Source organism: Aspergillus nidulans, chromosome VII (genome assembly GCF_000011425.1).
Source record: "Aspergillus nidulans FGSC A4 chromosome VII".
Classification (NCBI taxonomy): domain Eukaryota; kingdom Fungi; phylum Ascomycota; class Eurotiomycetes; order Eurotiales; family Aspergillaceae; genus Aspergillus; species Aspergillus nidulans.
This window is the reverse complement of record NC_066263.1, coordinates 1610500-1626849: the sequence shown is the minus strand read 5'-3', so window position 1 is coordinate 1626849 and position 16350 is coordinate 1610500. Positions and strand designations below refer to the sequence as shown.

The 16350-nt window shown below is 50.5% G+C and overlaps 7 protein-coding genes across 7 annotated transcripts, besides 1 other annotated feature; 4 read left to right on the top strand and 3 right to left on the bottom strand.

Moving 5' to 3' along the window:
• Nucleotides 1-16350: part of a sequence feature (contig 1.26 403..389371(1)) that runs on past both edges of the window.
• On the bottom strand, nt 90-951 carry ANIA_01707 (putative histone h1.3.; the record flags this gene model as incomplete). The annotated part of the gene is made up of 3 exons (XM_654219.1): nt 90-321; nt 415-746; nt 847-951. The coding sequence occupies 3 exons, from the start codon at nt 949-951 to the stop codon at nt 90-92; spliced, it is 669 nt and encodes a 222-aa protein (XP_659311.1).
• On the top strand, nt 2512-4064 carry ANIA_01706 (glutaminyl-peptide cyclotransferase family protein; the record flags this gene model as incomplete). The annotated part of the gene is made up of 3 exons (XM_654218.1): nt 2512-3656; nt 3714-3749; nt 3860-4064. 3 exons carry the CDS (start codon nt 2512-2514, stop codon nt 4062-4064), a joined length of 1386 nt encoding a protein of 461 aa, XP_659310.1.
• On the top strand, nt 5897-8422 carry ANIA_01705 (Zn(II)2Cys6 transcription factor domain-containing protein; the record flags this gene model as incomplete). The annotated part of the gene is made up of 4 exons (XM_050612845.1): nt 5897-6932; nt 7278-7442; nt 7502-7556; nt 7715-8422. 4 exons carry the CDS (start codon nt 5897-5899, stop codon nt 8022-8024), a joined length of 1566 nt encoding a protein of 521 aa, XP_050468715.1. The 3' UTR covers nt 8025-8422.
• Nucleotides 8482-10256, top strand: ANIA_01704 (carotenoid oxygenase family protein; the record flags this gene model as incomplete). The annotated part of the gene is made up of 2 exons (XM_654216.1): nt 8482-8544; nt 8592-10256. The coding sequence occupies 2 exons, from the start codon at nt 8482-8484 to the stop codon at nt 10254-10256; spliced, it is 1728 nt and encodes a 575-aa protein (XP_659308.1).
• ANIA_01703 (cytochrome P450) lies at nt 10317-11809 on the bottom strand (the record flags this gene model as incomplete). The annotated part of the gene is made up of 3 exons (XM_050612843.1): nt 10317-10382; nt 10418-10832; nt 10896-11809. 3 exons carry the CDS (start codon nt 11807-11809, stop codon nt 10317-10319), a joined length of 1395 nt encoding a protein of 464 aa, XP_050468714.1.
• Nucleotides 12395-14255, top strand: ANIA_01702 (putative GABA permease; the record flags this gene model as incomplete). The annotated part of the gene is made up of 6 exons (XM_654214.2): nt 12395-12479; nt 12554-12587; nt 12643-12795; nt 12858-13228; nt 13634-13668; nt 13700-14255. The coding sequence occupies 6 exons, from the start codon at nt 12395-12397 to the stop codon at nt 14195-14197; spliced, it is 1176 nt and encodes a 391-aa protein (XP_659306.2). The 3' UTR covers nt 14198-14255.
• ANIA_01701 (uncharacterized protein) lies at nt 14521-15885 on the bottom strand (the record flags this gene model as incomplete). Its single annotated transcript, XM_654213.2, has 1 exon — nt 14521-15885. One exon carries the CDS (start codon nt 15883-15885, stop codon nt 14521-14523), a length of 1365 nt encoding a protein of 454 aa, XP_659305.2.

Here is a 16350-nt window from a genome sequence, read left to right as displayed (position 1 = left end):
CGAAAGAACTAAACCAACGAATTCAAGCCTCGTTACTAGCTTCCAGCCCTGGAGCAGACAAGTGTTCTAGATGCAAAGCCCTGGACCACCTATTCAGGCAAAGGAGCAAGCTTTGCACTGCTACGCCGGGCTTCAGATAACTGCTTGTTGCGCTCCATTTCCTCGAATTCAGCATCGAGGTTGATGTCCGTCATGATTTGTTCTTCATCGGTTTTCCAGCGATGAAGTCTTGGGGTGTATTGGCCCTCGGCTTTGATGGCGTTGGTGAGGTCTGCCTCGAGCTGTTTCTGCTCAGGCTTGAGGGAGGAATCGTCAGAGTCACTGTATTATATCAATACATAATCGGGCCCGGTGCTGTGTTTTCCAAGAAAAACAATGGTCGACCTAAACACGGAGGAAGGTTGCCATACTTACTGATCCATTTCAGCTTCGTTCTCGATAACAACTTGCGGCTTGGGGGCGGTCTTGCGCTGGCGCTTTGGTTTGGGAGTCGGAGATGGAGAGACAGGCTCTGCGCCTTCGACAAGGGAATCGTCATTTTCGTTGGCAGAATCACTGTCGACAGCCGCAGCGGCGCCCTTTTTCTTCGCCGGGGCTTTCTTGGGCGGAGTTGCCTGCGCCCCAGATGAACTGGGATCTACAGTGCCATTTGCAGCATAAAACCTCTTCCTTGCCTGACGGTACGCGCTGTAAGCGGTGGCAGGGTTTTTGTAGGGAGCAATAACAGAGAGTTTCTTGAAATCAATCTAGGTGTTATCAGATGTTAGCGTATATGCCGTATATGCCGTCTAGGTGCCGGTAAGATATGTTTTGTCGCATGTAAAATTGCCGATAGGTGTAACCTACCTTCCCTGCGTTGTCTGCGGAGAGGATGCCCAGAAGGAGAATCCTGGCGTCGCTTTGAGTAATACCTAAAAGGCCCTCAGATTTTCCTTTGCCAGCAGCCGCCATTGCTGATTGAATGGAGCAGCTTAAGGATGAGAGTTTGAAGGCTGGATGCTTGCAAGGAGAATTGGAGTTTGAGGAATGAGCTTGAGGACGGATACTTATAAGGAGAATGGAGGAAGGAAACAGGATGGTGAATATGAGCAAACAGAAAGTCAAGTTATTAGAAGGTATAGGTGAGGTGAATGAAGGTTTGAAAGTCGTTAACACAAAACCATTTGCGCAACTGAGCTATTGTGTTTATGCTCTCTAGCCAGCCCCCGGGCTCAACCTGCGAGTGAGCAGATTGTGGGAAAAGGCCACTCGAGCTACTGGCATCAGTGAGGGCAAAGATAAGATGCCGGAGTTACAGCTACATTGGCAAATGGCTCTGGAAATAGTGATTTCAATTGCCTTTCACTGAGCGGCTCTGTATCTGTTTGTAAACGTGCTCCCACAGCTCTGGATAAAAGGTCCTCGAGTCCTTTCCGGGCTTGCTTTTCTCTGCTGTGTAAAACTGCTGCAGAGTCTTTCCCCTCCACCAGGGCGATGGGGCAGGGTTCTGGTTTCGAAAACTCACGGGACGGATCTTGGACTTGTCCGGGACGAGATCGGCCAGTCGCACCTCGGTCTGTCTCGGAATAGTATTGAACTTCATGGTGTTTATATACAACGTAGCGGTTGGGGGGAGTTTCTTTGCATACTGAACAGCTTGTTCTCGCGATCGCCGAACAGAAATGGGCAAGGCAAGGTGGACAAAGTTCACGTAGGGGGCGGATGTATAAGATACGAATAGCATAGGCAAGGCACCACCAACGACAACTAGTGAGATGTGTGTTAGTAAAAAATGATTGCGCCTGCGCGGGAAAGTGTCCTTACTAGCTGGGCCTAGATACCACGGAAAGTCGGAAGACATGAAGGCTGGAGCAACCACTAAGACAGAAACCCCGAACAGAAAGATGGTCGTTATCCGCAGCATCCCAAGGAACATAGTACGGCCGGTTCCTCCATGGTAGATTAGTATCCTCTCGGGGGGTCCTGCAAGCAATATCAGCACTGCTTCAATTGATCTTTGCGGTTTCGAGTGTCACCTCTTCGCAGGGCAGTCTTCGCATGTGTGGAGGATGGTTGCGGGGTCCGTGGAGCATTGACGGGTCGATATTCTGGTTTCTGAGGCGCGTTTGCATTCTTAGGAGGCTGAGCCGTAGTGCCAGTCGTCTTGTATCGAGTAAATAGCAAACTGCTGCAAAGCTCTCTCCGCACAGGCCGGGGAAGCGCGGAGCGCACCTGAGGATGGAGCAGGACGGATACCCTCATCTTGAATATATTTGAGCAAAATTATTTTGCTGAAAAGTGGATGACAACCGCAATTGCAAAAAGAACTGCCCTTTGGAGCTCTTTAAGCGGGGGTATAGTCCGCAGAAAGCGGAAAGTTGAAGCTGAACTGAAAGCTGAACCGATCGCCGCGGGCTTGGCTGCTGACTGTCTAATTAGGCTTAGTGGGTTACAGGAGACATTTGGACAACTTCCAAGTCGCACCAACGATTATCTCTCTACAACTCCCGTAACTTCTCTTCGCCAGACGCGATGAGGTTCGCTTCCCAGGGTGGGCTTCGCCCACTGCTCTCGGTATGGCTTGCCGTTTCGTATTTTCTTCCGCTCAGTGGCGCATATCGGGACGTGTCAGACGCGGCCCTAAAGGCGCTTCCCCGGCCGGGAAAGGACTTTGATATCCACGACGGCGCCATCCTCTCGCCCATTCTTATCCCTCGTGTCCCAGGAACTGCTGGATCTACGGCGGTTCTTAATCATTTTGTCGATTTCTTCCGGAACTCACTCCCGAAGTGGAACGTCGAGTTTCAGAACTCAACTTCTACGACGCCTGTGTCGGATGGAAAGGAGGTCCCTTTTGTGAACTTCATCGCCTATCGGGATCCTCCCTTCGCAGCCAAGGGCGATGTGGGAAGATTGACCCTCGTCGCCCATTACGATAGTAAATACGAGCCTAAAGGCTTTATCGGAGCCATTGATAGCGCTGCTCCGTGCGCGATGATTATGCATGCGATGCGCAGTATCGACGAGGCCTTGACAAAGAAATGGGAATCCGGCTCTCCTGACGATTATCTCGAGTACCACGGAATCCAGATCCTTTTCTTGGACGGCGAAGAAGCCTTTAAAGCATGGACTGACACTGATTCTTTGTATGGGGCTCGCTCACTTGCCCAACATTGGGATTCTGAAGTAAATCCAGCAATATCGGTCTACAAAACGCCGCTTTCATCCATATCCCTGTTCGTTCTCTTGGACTTACTGGGTTCCAAAAACCCAATAATTCACTCTTATTATCGAACAACGCACTGGGCCTATCAGAAGCTGGCGAATGTTGAACGTCGCCTTAGGGATCTAAAGATGTTCAAGTCGAACGGCGAGACCTGGTTTCCTGACAGCTCAACAAATGAGCGGCAATTATCTTATTATGGTAGCTTGGGGGATGACCATGTCCCATTCCTCAAACGTGGAGTGGACGTCCTGCACGTCATCGACTACTCGCCCACGCGCGGTGGATTTCCAAGTGTCTGGCACACCATCAAGGACGATGCTGAACACCTGGATATCGACACGGTAGAGGATTGGAGTCTTCTAATTGCTGGTTTTGCTGCCGAGTGGATGGAACTGGAAGGCTTCATGCCAGAAACAAAAACAAAAAAGCGCAACTCTGACAAGACTGAATTGTAAGCCATACCTTATTCTGTTCCTTTTATACCCCGTTCAATGTATTTATACACCAGATTTTCGGTCTATCAATCCGTCCTGTTTCAATTTATGTATGTTGACGGTTGAGCTACGTTCTAACCGTTGTATAGTCTTTGAACATGAATCGAAACTGTCGAATTTCAGTTTTTTTTAAGGATTGACAAGGTCTATAACTCTACAGATTTTTCTGTTCTCTGCCTTCGGTTTACGCCCCAAAGCTCATATCAAGCTGCCCAACATATACCCAGCCATTTGCGCAAGACCCCATGTTGGCTGAAGCACTGAGCGCAGCACTGCTGGCCCAGGGCATACTCCTCGTAATCCCCAAGCTACACCAAACACCATTGCTCCCGTCACAAAACGCCAGTCAATATCAGCAACAGTAGCTGTGGGGAGTCGATAGGTGTCTGCTAGCGTTGGTTTCGCCTGCTTGTCTTTGTCATTGTTGAGAGTCCGGCCAGGCTTCATGGACAGATAGGTGATGAGCGACGGCAAGATACCGAAAAGGATTACGAGTGCTAAGGATGGATCAAAACGAGCGGGATCGGTGACGAAGGCGAAAAAGCGAAGGACTTTGACCGGATCAGCCATTCCTGAGATGAGCAGTCCAGCTCCGAATTGGATTCCCGCCAAATAGGAAAAAATAAGCCTCGATCTGTCCGATCTGTCCAGTGTTCGTGGGACGACAAGCGCGTTTGTTATGAATGTGATGGCCGTTACACCAGTCATAAATGCGAGCTCGGGGCCTGACGGGTAGAGGGGTGTATAGCAAGGGATGCCAGCTCGGCAGGGCGGAATCTCCGACACGAAATTGGCTGTTATCAAAGCTGTTGTGAAGAAAATGGCCGTTGCTACGAGCGAGCGTGGCGATAACCGTGAGAGACCGCAGAGCATATGGCCCGAAGTACAACCTCTACCGTTCTACCAGTTCCGTGTCAGTTGAGCCGCCTTGTCACCTTGCTCTGACAACCTACCTTTGTTCCCCAACCAAGCAGAAACCCTGTGCCCACGGTGGACAACAAGGAGGCCCATGACGACGGTGCTGCTGGGTATGTGGGCAGCAGCGAGGGCACGAATAGATAGATTGGAACGACACTTGACAGCAAGCCAGCTATGATGGGGACGTTGTCTCGACTCGGGGTGAGCATGACCCCTGAAAGGAGCGAAGAGACGCCCAAAACCGAGCCATTGTGAAGCAGGAGGCTGGAGGAGCTCTGATATAGCAATAAAGCACCCAGCGAAGTGTGGATTGGGGTGAACATAGTGAACTCAGGTTGAAGTTGGACAGTGGCGGAAGTTTACGCGGCTCATCCCTGCACGACTTCGACGAAGAAGAGATACAAGGAAAATGCCAGAGCCGGGGCGATCCACCCAGCCGAGAAACAGCACATTTTTGTCTCGGGGACCAGGAGTGAACAAAGCCCTTCGTTAAGATGGCGTAAAGGAGTAACTGATGGTCCCCGAAACCAAAGATTGATGAGGTTTAGCGAGGGGCCAGCCTTGAGTCCCCGGGCCTCGGAACCGATCCAATTCTTGAGGTCCCTTTTGCTTCGGCCGGGCCGAATCGCAACGGGCAAGAATCGGTCTACGCTCCGCTCGTGGAGAGTACTGTGCTCATCCCCAGGGTGTTGGTCCTGTTGGACAGCAGCTGCACCTCGAGCGCTCGGCGCTCGCGTGGTCGGGATCTACACCCCAGAATTAGTCGCCGAAACGGGCCCACTTGTTGACGAAACCGTGATGCTTGATCCAGAAACGGCGAGGAGAGGCCAGGGTACTAATATTAATGTTCTGTTCATGTACTCAAATATATACATCCTATACAAAGTAGATAATGACCGCATGCAGGGATGCTTCAGGCTGTACGATGATACCAGTATTCACGTGCAGTAATCAGGATACCGGGCAGATTAGGCACAAAATGACGATACCAGTTTTGAGCAGAAAGTTGCAGCACTGACCACTCATCCTGCAGAGCCGCCAGGTTGGAATAACTTACGAAGTTACTTACCTTTTTTTTTTTTTTCTTTCTATGATATATCGAGCTCAGATTTGTTGCTCAATCTTATCGTGTTTCACTTTTCGTCGGTGTTCTGCGCAGTTAATTCTGCGTGTTCCGCTGCGTTTACAGCTCCTACACAAATGATCTACACCTGGATACCTTCCAAATCTCAATCCGTCTTCTATATCATTGCATCCACGCCAGCGACGACTCTAAGTCATGATCCAGGCAATACTCCCCGCTGAGTTGATCCTGTTTGTCATTGACTGTCTATTGCCCTCGATGCCCCCAGTTGTGTTCAGCCCAGGCCATGTAATCACTCGCACACTCCTCAGCTTGACGCTAGTTTGCAAGCTGGTCTCGCGAGCAGCAAAAAAACTGCTATTGAAACACTGTCTCTACATCAACTCCGCCTATCGACTGAGTCTACTACTGAAGAAGGGCACTTTATCCGCGAACAATAGTCAGTCCTCGTCGACGAGACTCTTCCTGTCCCCATTCTCAGCAAACAATCTCAACATCCCGCCACTCGTGCACCAAATAAATGAGCTATCAGCCATAATAAGCGCGAGCCTAACTAGCCTTATCATCGACATGCCTCTCCGCCATCTCTATCCTGAGGATGACGTATATCAGGTACGCCCAATCCTCCGCACCGCCTTCTCTCGTATGGTCCAGCTCAGAGAGTTTGTTTCTATCCGCGACGAGCTTTACCTCGATACATACACTATAGACCTACAAGCGCAAGGACCAGGACAGGAGCAGAAGGATGAGCCAGCAGTCTGGTCCCTCTGGCCGAACCTGCAGCGCCTGGCGCTGTACAACGTCGCCGTCCACTCTAGCCAGTTCATCGAGGGCCTCCGACGGTGCTCGAACCTAACTCACCTTGTCCTTGTCCGACCCGATGGTCTAACCGAGGATGTATCCCCGGAGGGAATAGACCCAGAGTCTCTGCCGTCATTGCAGCGGCTTATCATAGTAAATACCGGATCGGGCTTTTCGCATACTTTCCAGGTTGATGAGGAGACGTGGCAGAGATCATTTATTGGGCTGTTGGAAGCATCGCGGTCTTTGGGGTTGCATGGCCCTGAGGATATGGACTCAAAGTCAGATTCGGTAGCTAGCAATCTTTCGCTGCGGACGCCATTTGGCAGAGATAATGATGATATTTCGATATGCCAGGAGTGGCTCTTGGAACATGCGAGCAGTGGTGCATTGTGGCGGATGGCAGATGATCGGAGAGTTCTTGGTGTGAGTAGGTAACTTGAAATCGTTCATTAACTCTGCAGTTTGATTGATCCACAAGATGTGTCGTTTTACCTTATTGGGTTGGGGCGAAATACGGATGTGGGGGAATCCCGCCGGTCATGGTGTCCAGATCTTTCCGACACTACCACTCATCGCCGTCCCAACCTCTCGGCTAATGAGTCCTTGGACGCGATGAGCTGGGCGGATTCCCCCGCTTCAAATGATCTTCTTCTGTGTTTGGAAAAGTAGCAACATTTGCCATATCGATGTTGAGTGACATCCGAACTGTCACTTGGGGCTGCCTACTGAGTTTGGCGATATCTCAGCCCGCAAGAACTTCATTGACTAACAGCCATGACGCCTGAGTCGTTTCTGGATCTGGCCTATGGAAAGCCGGACGCGTATGGAGAGTCGGACGCGGTCCGCTGGGAATCCAAATCCTTAAACTTGTGGACCTGCGACGTCTGCTCCGCTGTCTTCCAGAGGGTGGATCATTTCAAGCGTCACTCAACAACACGTACGTCCGGATTATGGAGGACAGAAACCTCGAGAGAACTACGTGCTAATGCTTAATAGATAGAACCGCTAAACCATACGGTTGTGATTTCTGCGGTTGCGTATACAAACGAGGGTTCGTGCCCCTTGAGCAGCATTTTCCTCAACCTCGCTGATAGTTCCCGATAGAGACGTGCTAAGACGACACTGGAAATCATGTTCTGCCCGTATACGCATTGGTAAGGCTATTCCTGAGCCTCGACATGGGGGTAAAGAAAAACACGCATGTGACAGTTGCGCGAGATCGAAGAGGTCGTGCTCCGGAGGCCAGCCATGCTCAGAGTGTCACTCGCGCGGGAGGACATGCTCTTACAATCGCTTGGGAAACGCTAATACCACTACTGCCATGGGGCAAAGTAAACTGCGGAGGTTCCCGCGGGTGGAAGGACCCGCTGGCAGCCAGGACATCGGTCAGCTTCTCAACCATGCAGCCCAAGATCGTCAACCTACATCCGAATCAAATGGGACCACCTGGACTCTTGGCTCCCAGAATTTCTATGCTTCTGCGGACGTTTGCTATAGGGCGTATAGTCGACTTCACTAGCCTTTTCTAGCGCTTTTTTTGCTAATTCACGGGCTAGCGAAGTCGACCATTAGCTCTATAGCATTTCAAGCAACGGCAAGTGAATCATATATTCGTGGAGTCACGATATCTGAAACTGAAATCGAAGCGGCCCAGGGGCACAGCTAACGGACCCACGGACGCGGACTCGGACTCGGCCTCCCGGGCCTGCCAAGTCCCAGTTCGCATAATCCAAAAAATGATTCGCCAATACGTCAGTGCCAGCCCCCAGTATCTGATATCGCTTACAACGGCTTCCTACTGGCTACTGGCCTCGGAGCCATGCGAAGATCACCTCCAAGGTAAACTTCTACATAAGTAGGTTGAGAATGGGATGGGTCAGATAGATCGTATAAATACACAAGGCTGCCCGCCTAATGAATCGGATGCCATTCGTCGAAGCGTCTTGGTTTTCATTAAATGTTGATATATTAGAAACATGCCCAACACTCAAGCAACCGATACCAGTGTCCACTTCAATGACTGGCCGAATGAACAAGGCGTAAGTCATCAAATACTGACATTAAAGAATTTTCTAACAACGAGCAGTTCGACGCCAATCATGAGCAAAAAACTCCTATTGAGCTATCTGTGACCGGAAGTATCCCACATTATGCAGCAGGAACCCTCTACAGAACGGGCCCAGGCCGGTACAAAGTCGACACAAAGCACGGAAACACATTCCAAGTCTCACATTGGTTCGACGGGTTCAGCCAAACTCATCGATTCCAGCTCGTCCCTCCAGAGAGCCCAGACTCATCCATGCGCGTATTATACAACTCCCGTTTCTCAACAGATGACATGATAGAGTATGCGCACGAAACAGGCTCCTTAGGTGACAGATTTAGTTTCGGCGGATTTAGCTCAGACCCATGCGAGGCAATATACTCAAAAGTCCAATCAACGTACGAGCCACGCCATGACAGCCCTTCCTTTATCAACACCGGGGTTACACTCTCTATCAACATGCCAGGGCTAGACTCTCCATCCTCATCGTCAATTTCAAGCGCCAACGAGAAACTAAATACATCCAGTGGGGTCAAAACTCTAACCGCCAAAACAGACAATTCAACGTACAAACAGCTCCACCCTTCTACCCTTGAGCCCCTAGCCCTAGCTACCCAGGGAATCCTCCATCCAGAGCTAACGGGGCCCCTCTCCGCATCGCATGCAAAATCAGACCCTGAGACTGGAGATGTATACAACTACAACCTCTCTTTCTCCTCAGGGACACCTACATACCGCGTGTTTCGTGTCTCCGCTGAGACAGGGGAAACGTCTATCCTTGCTGCTTTTACCGCTGCACCAGCGTATTTGCATTCGTTTTTCCTGACGGGGGATTACGTCGTTATCTGTGTTTGGAATGCGCACTTGTCCCCTGAGGGATTTATGAAGAAGCCGGGTTCATACATTGGGGCTATTAAGGAGTTTGATAACCAAATTCCGGCGAAGTGGTACGTTGTTGATCGGAGACATGGAGGACTTGTTGCAGTTTATGAAAGCCAGGCGTTCTTCTGCTTCCATACCATCAATGCGTGGCAGGAGACAAGCAACCCAAGTGACTCCTCAACCTCACAACTAGACATAGTCGCCGAGTGTATTATGTACGAAAATCCCGATATTTTGCACAAGCTCTACTACGAGTATCTTGTCTCTTCATCAAGTGCAGGGCGCCTCGAGCCTAGTGCTGTGAATAATGGCGGAAAGATGCAAACTCGCATTGCGCGGTTCCGGTTACCTGCTATACCCGTCTCCTCTCGTAGGGAAGGAGAAGAACCAGAGCCCCTAGCCCCGTTAAAAGCTATCCTCGTCTCAACCGCTTGTCACGCGCTCTCCCCGGAACTTGCAACCCTAAACCCCTTCTATATCACACATCCCCACCGATATACATACGCCGTTACTGACCGGGGCCTGTCAACCTTTGTCGATGGGATAGTAAAGTTCGACTCCCTTACAGGCGAAACAAAACTCTGGTCTGAGCATGCCCAATCACCGGGGGAAGCGATCTTTGTTGCGGATCCGGATGGCAAAGAAGAGGACGATGGAGTCTTGCTTAGTGTTGTGTTGGATGGGCGGAGCGGGAGGAGTTACTTGCTCGTCCTTGACGCTGGAAATATGAAGGAGATTGGCAGGGCAAGTGTTAATGCGGCTGTGGGTTTTGGGTTTCATGGGGTGCATGTTGCTGGAAATGGGGTTGGCGGAGTGGATTTTTGAGGGCTACTGCACGCACACGTATCTATTCCCTTTCGTTCATATTCATTTATACCCAGCTCCTCACCTATCAATCCACTGCACAAGAATTTCTTCCCCTTTAACCCTACTATTAAACCATTGCAAAATCTGAACTCGCCTCCCTTCCCGTCATTATCAATAACCCTAGCGCCCCTAAGCATATCCTTCTCCACAACCTTCCAGATAGCAAGCGTCACTTCCGCGGTTCCTAGATTCTGCGCAATACATGCCCTCGTTCCCTTGCCAAACGCGAAGAAATTGTTCAGCATGTCGTCTGTCACATTCGGCTCTAGCCACCGTTCTGGATCGAAAGATAAGGGATTGGGGAAGATACTTTCCTCCTGGTGCAATTGCCATGCCGAGATGCCAACGCTTGTCCCTTCCGGGAAGGAGTAGGATTTGTATTTCCAACCGCCGGCAGGCACGGAACGCGGAAGGCGGGTAGGATTCGCCCAGGAGAGGCGAAGTCCTTCTCGGATGACAGCGCGGAGGTACGGGGTGGAAAGAGGGTCACCATCTGGGGGGTTGTTTTCGAGGGCAGTGCGGAGTTTGATGTATCTATATCCCCACAAGACAACATATGAGCCCTACCCTGGCAAGTATATCGGAGGGGAAACTAACTTTTCAGGATATTTCGCCAAGTACCAGATAATTGTTGCAACATCCATGCCCGTCGAGTCCGTCCCCGCAAAACAGACATCTTTGATCTCAATCTGCGTCTGGCGCAGTGAGACCCGTTCCAGGAGACGAATTTGGTAGCTGCCGCTTTTGGGGACCGCCTGTCTCACCAACCGGCTGGTGTAGTCATCGATCGCCGTAAAGGACTTGGCTGTCCCAGATAGCTGAGTCAGGTATTCAACAAGACCGACTAGAAACTCGCCAACGCGGCCACAGACAAAGTTGAAGAACGCGCCAACACCCACATACGCATCCACAAACAGTGAGGCAGACATAACCTCCGCGTTCTCGTCAAGCGCCCCATACCGCTCTTGGAAGAGGTACGCGCTCACAGCATCAATCGCCATAGCCCTAGCCAGGCCCAGCACATTGACCGGCCGGCCAGACTGGGCCCCCTGTCGCAACCTGTCCACGAAATCATCTACAACTTCCAGCAACCTCTCTTGCGAGTTACGGATCGACGCCGTCGAGAAAAGTGGCGCTACGGCCTTGGCTCGACTCGCTCGCTCTGGTAAGGTCAATGTCGAGAAGATCGTGCTGTGTCCGTCAATGTCGAACTTAGAATACACTGGGGTCTTGGGGAACCCGCCGCGCGCTAGGTAGATGGGTTCTATCGCGTCACCAGAGGCAATATCAACGTCGTTTGGAGCGATACGCAGCACGGGTCCATATCTCTGATGTAACGCGAAGAGGGTGCTACATTCGTCACCAATGTAAGTGTGGTAGGCGAGCCAGAGGGATGTGCAGGCGGCGAGTTTGGGGCCAGGAACTGAGGAGAGGGGGTGTCTGTAGAGCAGGTAGAGAGCACGGATGATAAGTGAAAGAAGGATGACTATGAAGAGGACTATGAGGCTCATCTGGTGAGGTCAGTCTTCGAACTGGACCTGGAGAAGTGTTGTGGTGGGAGGAATGAAGTGCTGCGGGGATCAGCAGAAGGCGTCGACAACCTTGCAATACAGGGTAGTCTGCAGATATCAACTTACGATGAGCAAGAAAACGGTCCAGTCTGATTGCCTTCGTTGGCAGGGCTATAAGCTACACTGATTGTGTAATCACTGCTTATATATATATTTTCTTTTGTATGATGTTAAGAATGTGGTATGATTCGGTCAAGCCGACGGCTTGGGGTCGGACAGAGCGACCGCTGTTGAGGTGCAGGCCTGCACAAAGATTACCGATTACTTGTATATCGCAGGATTATGACGATAGAATAATGCTGACGACTAATTCGAGGCGACAACTGCTAGATATCAGGCCAAATTCGTCTTATCAACATGTTTGAGACATGGAGCAGGTAAGGATAAGCCTAGCCTTCATACCATCCCTGCATGATGATATACTGTGATATACTGATAACGGGCCTTTACACAGGAAGATTTAGAGAAGCGCGTCATCCTCCATCTATAGAACAGAAAGTGCAGAAAAAAGAAGGTCTCATCAAGATGGGAGCTACAGAAGAGAATCAAAATGTGTTTGCCTCAGCGGCCGGCGAGGAAATGGCCTTGGAACATCTGGGCTACAAACAGGGTACGATTATTGACAAGACGATTTTTTGAGTGAGGCTGATGAGACAGAGCTTCGACGGTCCTTTAGAATGGTAGACATGATTGGGTTCAGCTTCAGTATCGTCACTTGGTAAGTTGTCGTGAGGATCCTAGATCAGTACACAAGCTGACCTTTCAATCATCAGCTGGACAGCCCTTAGCGGAGTCTTCATCATCGGGGTCAAAGCCGGCGGACCCCCTGTCATGGTATTTGGCTGGATTGGCGTCTGCGTCGTCACCTTGACCGTCGCCTTGTCCATGGCCGAGATGTGCTCGCGGTGGCCCGTCGCTGGAGGCCAGTACTCCTGGGTTGCCCTCCTCGCACCTTCCAAAGTCTCCCGTCAGCTCTCCTACATCACAGGCTATGGTTTATGCTTACCGGCATCTTGGCTATGGGCGCCGTCAACAACTCCGTCGCATCCAACTTCATCCTTGGGCAAGCGAACCTGGTCTTCCCCAGCTTCACCATTGAGCGCTGGCAAACCGTCCTCGTCACGTACGCCGTGGCTTTCAGCGCTCTCCTCGTCAATATCTTCGCACCCCATCTCCTCAATCGGCTATCGCGCATGATCCTGATCTGGAACATCTGCTCCTTCATCGTCATCACTATTACCCTCCTAGCTACTAACAGGCATAAGCTGTCGGCCTCTTTTGTTTTTCAGGACTTTCAGAATTTCACCGGCTTCGGCCAGGCAATGGCCACCATTATCGGTATCCTGCAAAGCCTTTTTGGTATGTGCTGCTACGACGCACCAAGCCATATGACTGAGGAAATGACACATCCATCACGAGACGCCCCGAAGGCCATGATTATGTCAGTGGGACTCGGTGCCGTTACTGGCTTCGTCTTCTTACTCACATTGTGCTTTTGCATTGGCGATGTTGAAACAACTGCGGCGTCTACCACCGGTGTTCCCGTCATCCAGCTACGATTCAACGACTAGCAGAGTTGGAGCTTGCTTTATGGCAAGTATGATGACACTAATAGTCCTCATTTGCTCAGTTAGTTTGATTGCTGAGGAGTCAAGATCCCTTTTCGCCTTCGCTAGAGACCGTGGTCTTCTTTTTTCCACTACTCTGTCCAAAGTAACCGGCAAATGACACATCCCTCTGACGCTATCATTGCAACGACACTAGTGCAGATGGCCTTCAACTCCATCTACTTCGGCACGGTAACAGGCTTTAATACCATCATCTCTATAGCCACCACCGGATTCTGTAAGCTCATCCCCATTGACGGTACTAAACGCAGAATACCCCCGTACTAATTCGCATTCTTTCAAAGACATATCCTACGCCCTTCCCCTCTTGGCCCGCCTGCTCGGCTACGTAACCTCGCACAAAATCTCCTCAACGCACTTCAAAGGCCCCTTCTCGCTGTCTCTCCCGCTGTCATTATCCCTAAACGCACTAGGTCTCCTCTTCCTCCTCTTTGCGTTTGTCACCTTTAATTTCCCATCTGAGGCGCCGGTGGATGACGAAAATATGAACTACACTAGTGCAGCGATTGGCGTTATTGCGCTGGTTGGTGTGGTAACGTGGGTCACGACAGCGAGTAAGATGTTTACGGGGCCGGTTGAAGTGAATGGGGTGAGTGAAATTACGATTTCTGAGTTAAAGGGTGGAACTGAAGGCCGGCATTCTGGGCATGGCTTTGCCTTGAACAGCGATAAAGCGAAGGCTGAACCAGGTGTGAGGTAGTTTTGCTATTCGGTATTTGAGGGGGTTTGTAGTTTCCCATATAAGTGGATTTGCTCGACACCCAGGAATTGTAATTATATAATGACTGTTATAGAGTGATAACCAACAACGCCAGTAGTAATATTATATTACATGCGTTCGATAGTGGGCCGCTTCTAGTGAGTGCGCACCACTATCTTAATCAATATATATATATGTGAATCGTGTAAGTCGCAGCTCGCTCTTAGGCAGGTGTCCTGTACACTCAGGTGCGTATGTGGTAAAGCTCAATATAAGCTGCTAGTTCCCGATTGATATATTTGACACAGCTCTAGCCCTATGAATCAACTCTCCGGCAGCAACCAAGCAGGATCAGGTTCGTCATCTTCAGTCTCCGAGTTGGCATCGCCGGGAGAATGGCTGTTCATATCTTGCAACAGGTCAGCTGGAGGCTCGGGATTATCCACTCCAAGAGGATCGCCATGTGAATCGCCGTCTGAGCTCTTGCGCGGCTTTCCAGGGTCTCCGTAGGCGGTAGGCGGATTAACATCGTCTGTATTGTCGAATATGCTCAAGAGCATCACTCGAGCCTCGTGAAGTGCTTCAAATTCTGCCGAAATGCAGCAAACAAGGAGCTTCCAATCTTTGCTTTGCGCATGACCCAGGTTTTGCTCTACGAGATCTGTCGTCTGTTCCAGGTCTTCCATAATGGCCTGGACCAAGTTACCTTTGTTGTTCGCAACATTCTTGTCTTGCAGTGGCTCCCCTTGATCTTGTATCGAACGGCGCATGTTGGCTCGCAGGCGCTTCTCAAACCCGCTGATGACTTCAACCACCCGTTTCCATACATCGCAACCATCCTCAAGTGCCTCGATCTCGGCATTAACCTCCTCTTGCCGATGTTGCAATACAGATTGTTCCAGTCTCCAATGTTCCTGTGCCATCTCCAGAGTTCGTCGATTTGGTTTTAGTGAGTAAAAGTTCTCTCCAGCAGTGCCTCTGGCCGATGGAGTGACCGGGGGACTTGCGAGGAATCTCCGGACATCCGACTCGAGAAGGGATAGTGAAGCTTTATATGACGATAATTTAGCTTCCACAGAGTTCTCAACTTGCGCTAATTCCTCAACAACATGTCGATGCCTTGTTTTCATCTGCGCCAGCTTGTTCTCTAGCTCATGTATTTCCTGTTCGAGCCTGGTACTCTCGGCTCGCAACTCCCTAGTACGCTGGGTTTCCATGTTCTCATTGATTGCTGCAATGGCTTGCTCTAACTTCGATTTCTTGGTATTGAACGTTTCAATATCAGTCAATCCATAGTTTATTTCCTCCTGCCTGGAAGCAAGTATTTCGCGTTCTTCCTCCCGGAGTTGCATGAGGTCCTGCATGGACTTGAGAATATTCTCTCTTGCTGTGTGTAGTCCGATTTTCTTCTTGCGCGGCTGTAGAACTGACGCTGTGGAAGCCCCGCTAAGACTGGACAGCTGTGACCGTGAGGATGTCGCATGGCTCTTAAGCGCGCTTTCATCAGGTTGTTGATCGCTAAGCCCAGCAAGCAAACCCTCGCTCTGGGCGTCTATGAGAAGCTGCAGATTACGTTGTATATGCTTCGCTTGCCGCTCCACATGTAGCAGAGGGTCTTGATGTGCAGTTGTTCTAAGAGGTACAGGCACTAGGCTGTGAGCCATGTTTTGCGGGAAAATAGCCGACATCTCCTGTGACAAAAACAAAGCACGTTGTAAGACGACAGATGCAGAGTATATTATCTAGTAGGGATATCAGCATTAGGAAGCGATCGCTTATTGAAGATTGAACCACCGGCCTTTTGTCCTCGTGCACAAGTTAGAGCTGAGCTCACGCGGCTTCCCATCGAGTGCCTGTTGGCACGTGACATTTCGGTAGGGCGGGCTGGAGGGACCATGGGTACCTTTCCGACAGCTTCCATCAGCCTGCCATCCGTTGACGTGTGCTCGTCTCTGCATCTTCAACGTTTTTGTATTGTTTCACCTTTCTCCATCCTTGTTTCTTGTACTTTTCGTTACTTGTCGGACATTTCTCCCCCAGGTCTTTTCTTCTTACGACCTGACCCTTTAAACCATCCAGCCGAAGCTCCGTTGAAGCTGTCGCCTCCTCTAGCGCCGTCATCATCTCTCCAGCTGCTAGTCCATCAACCTCCT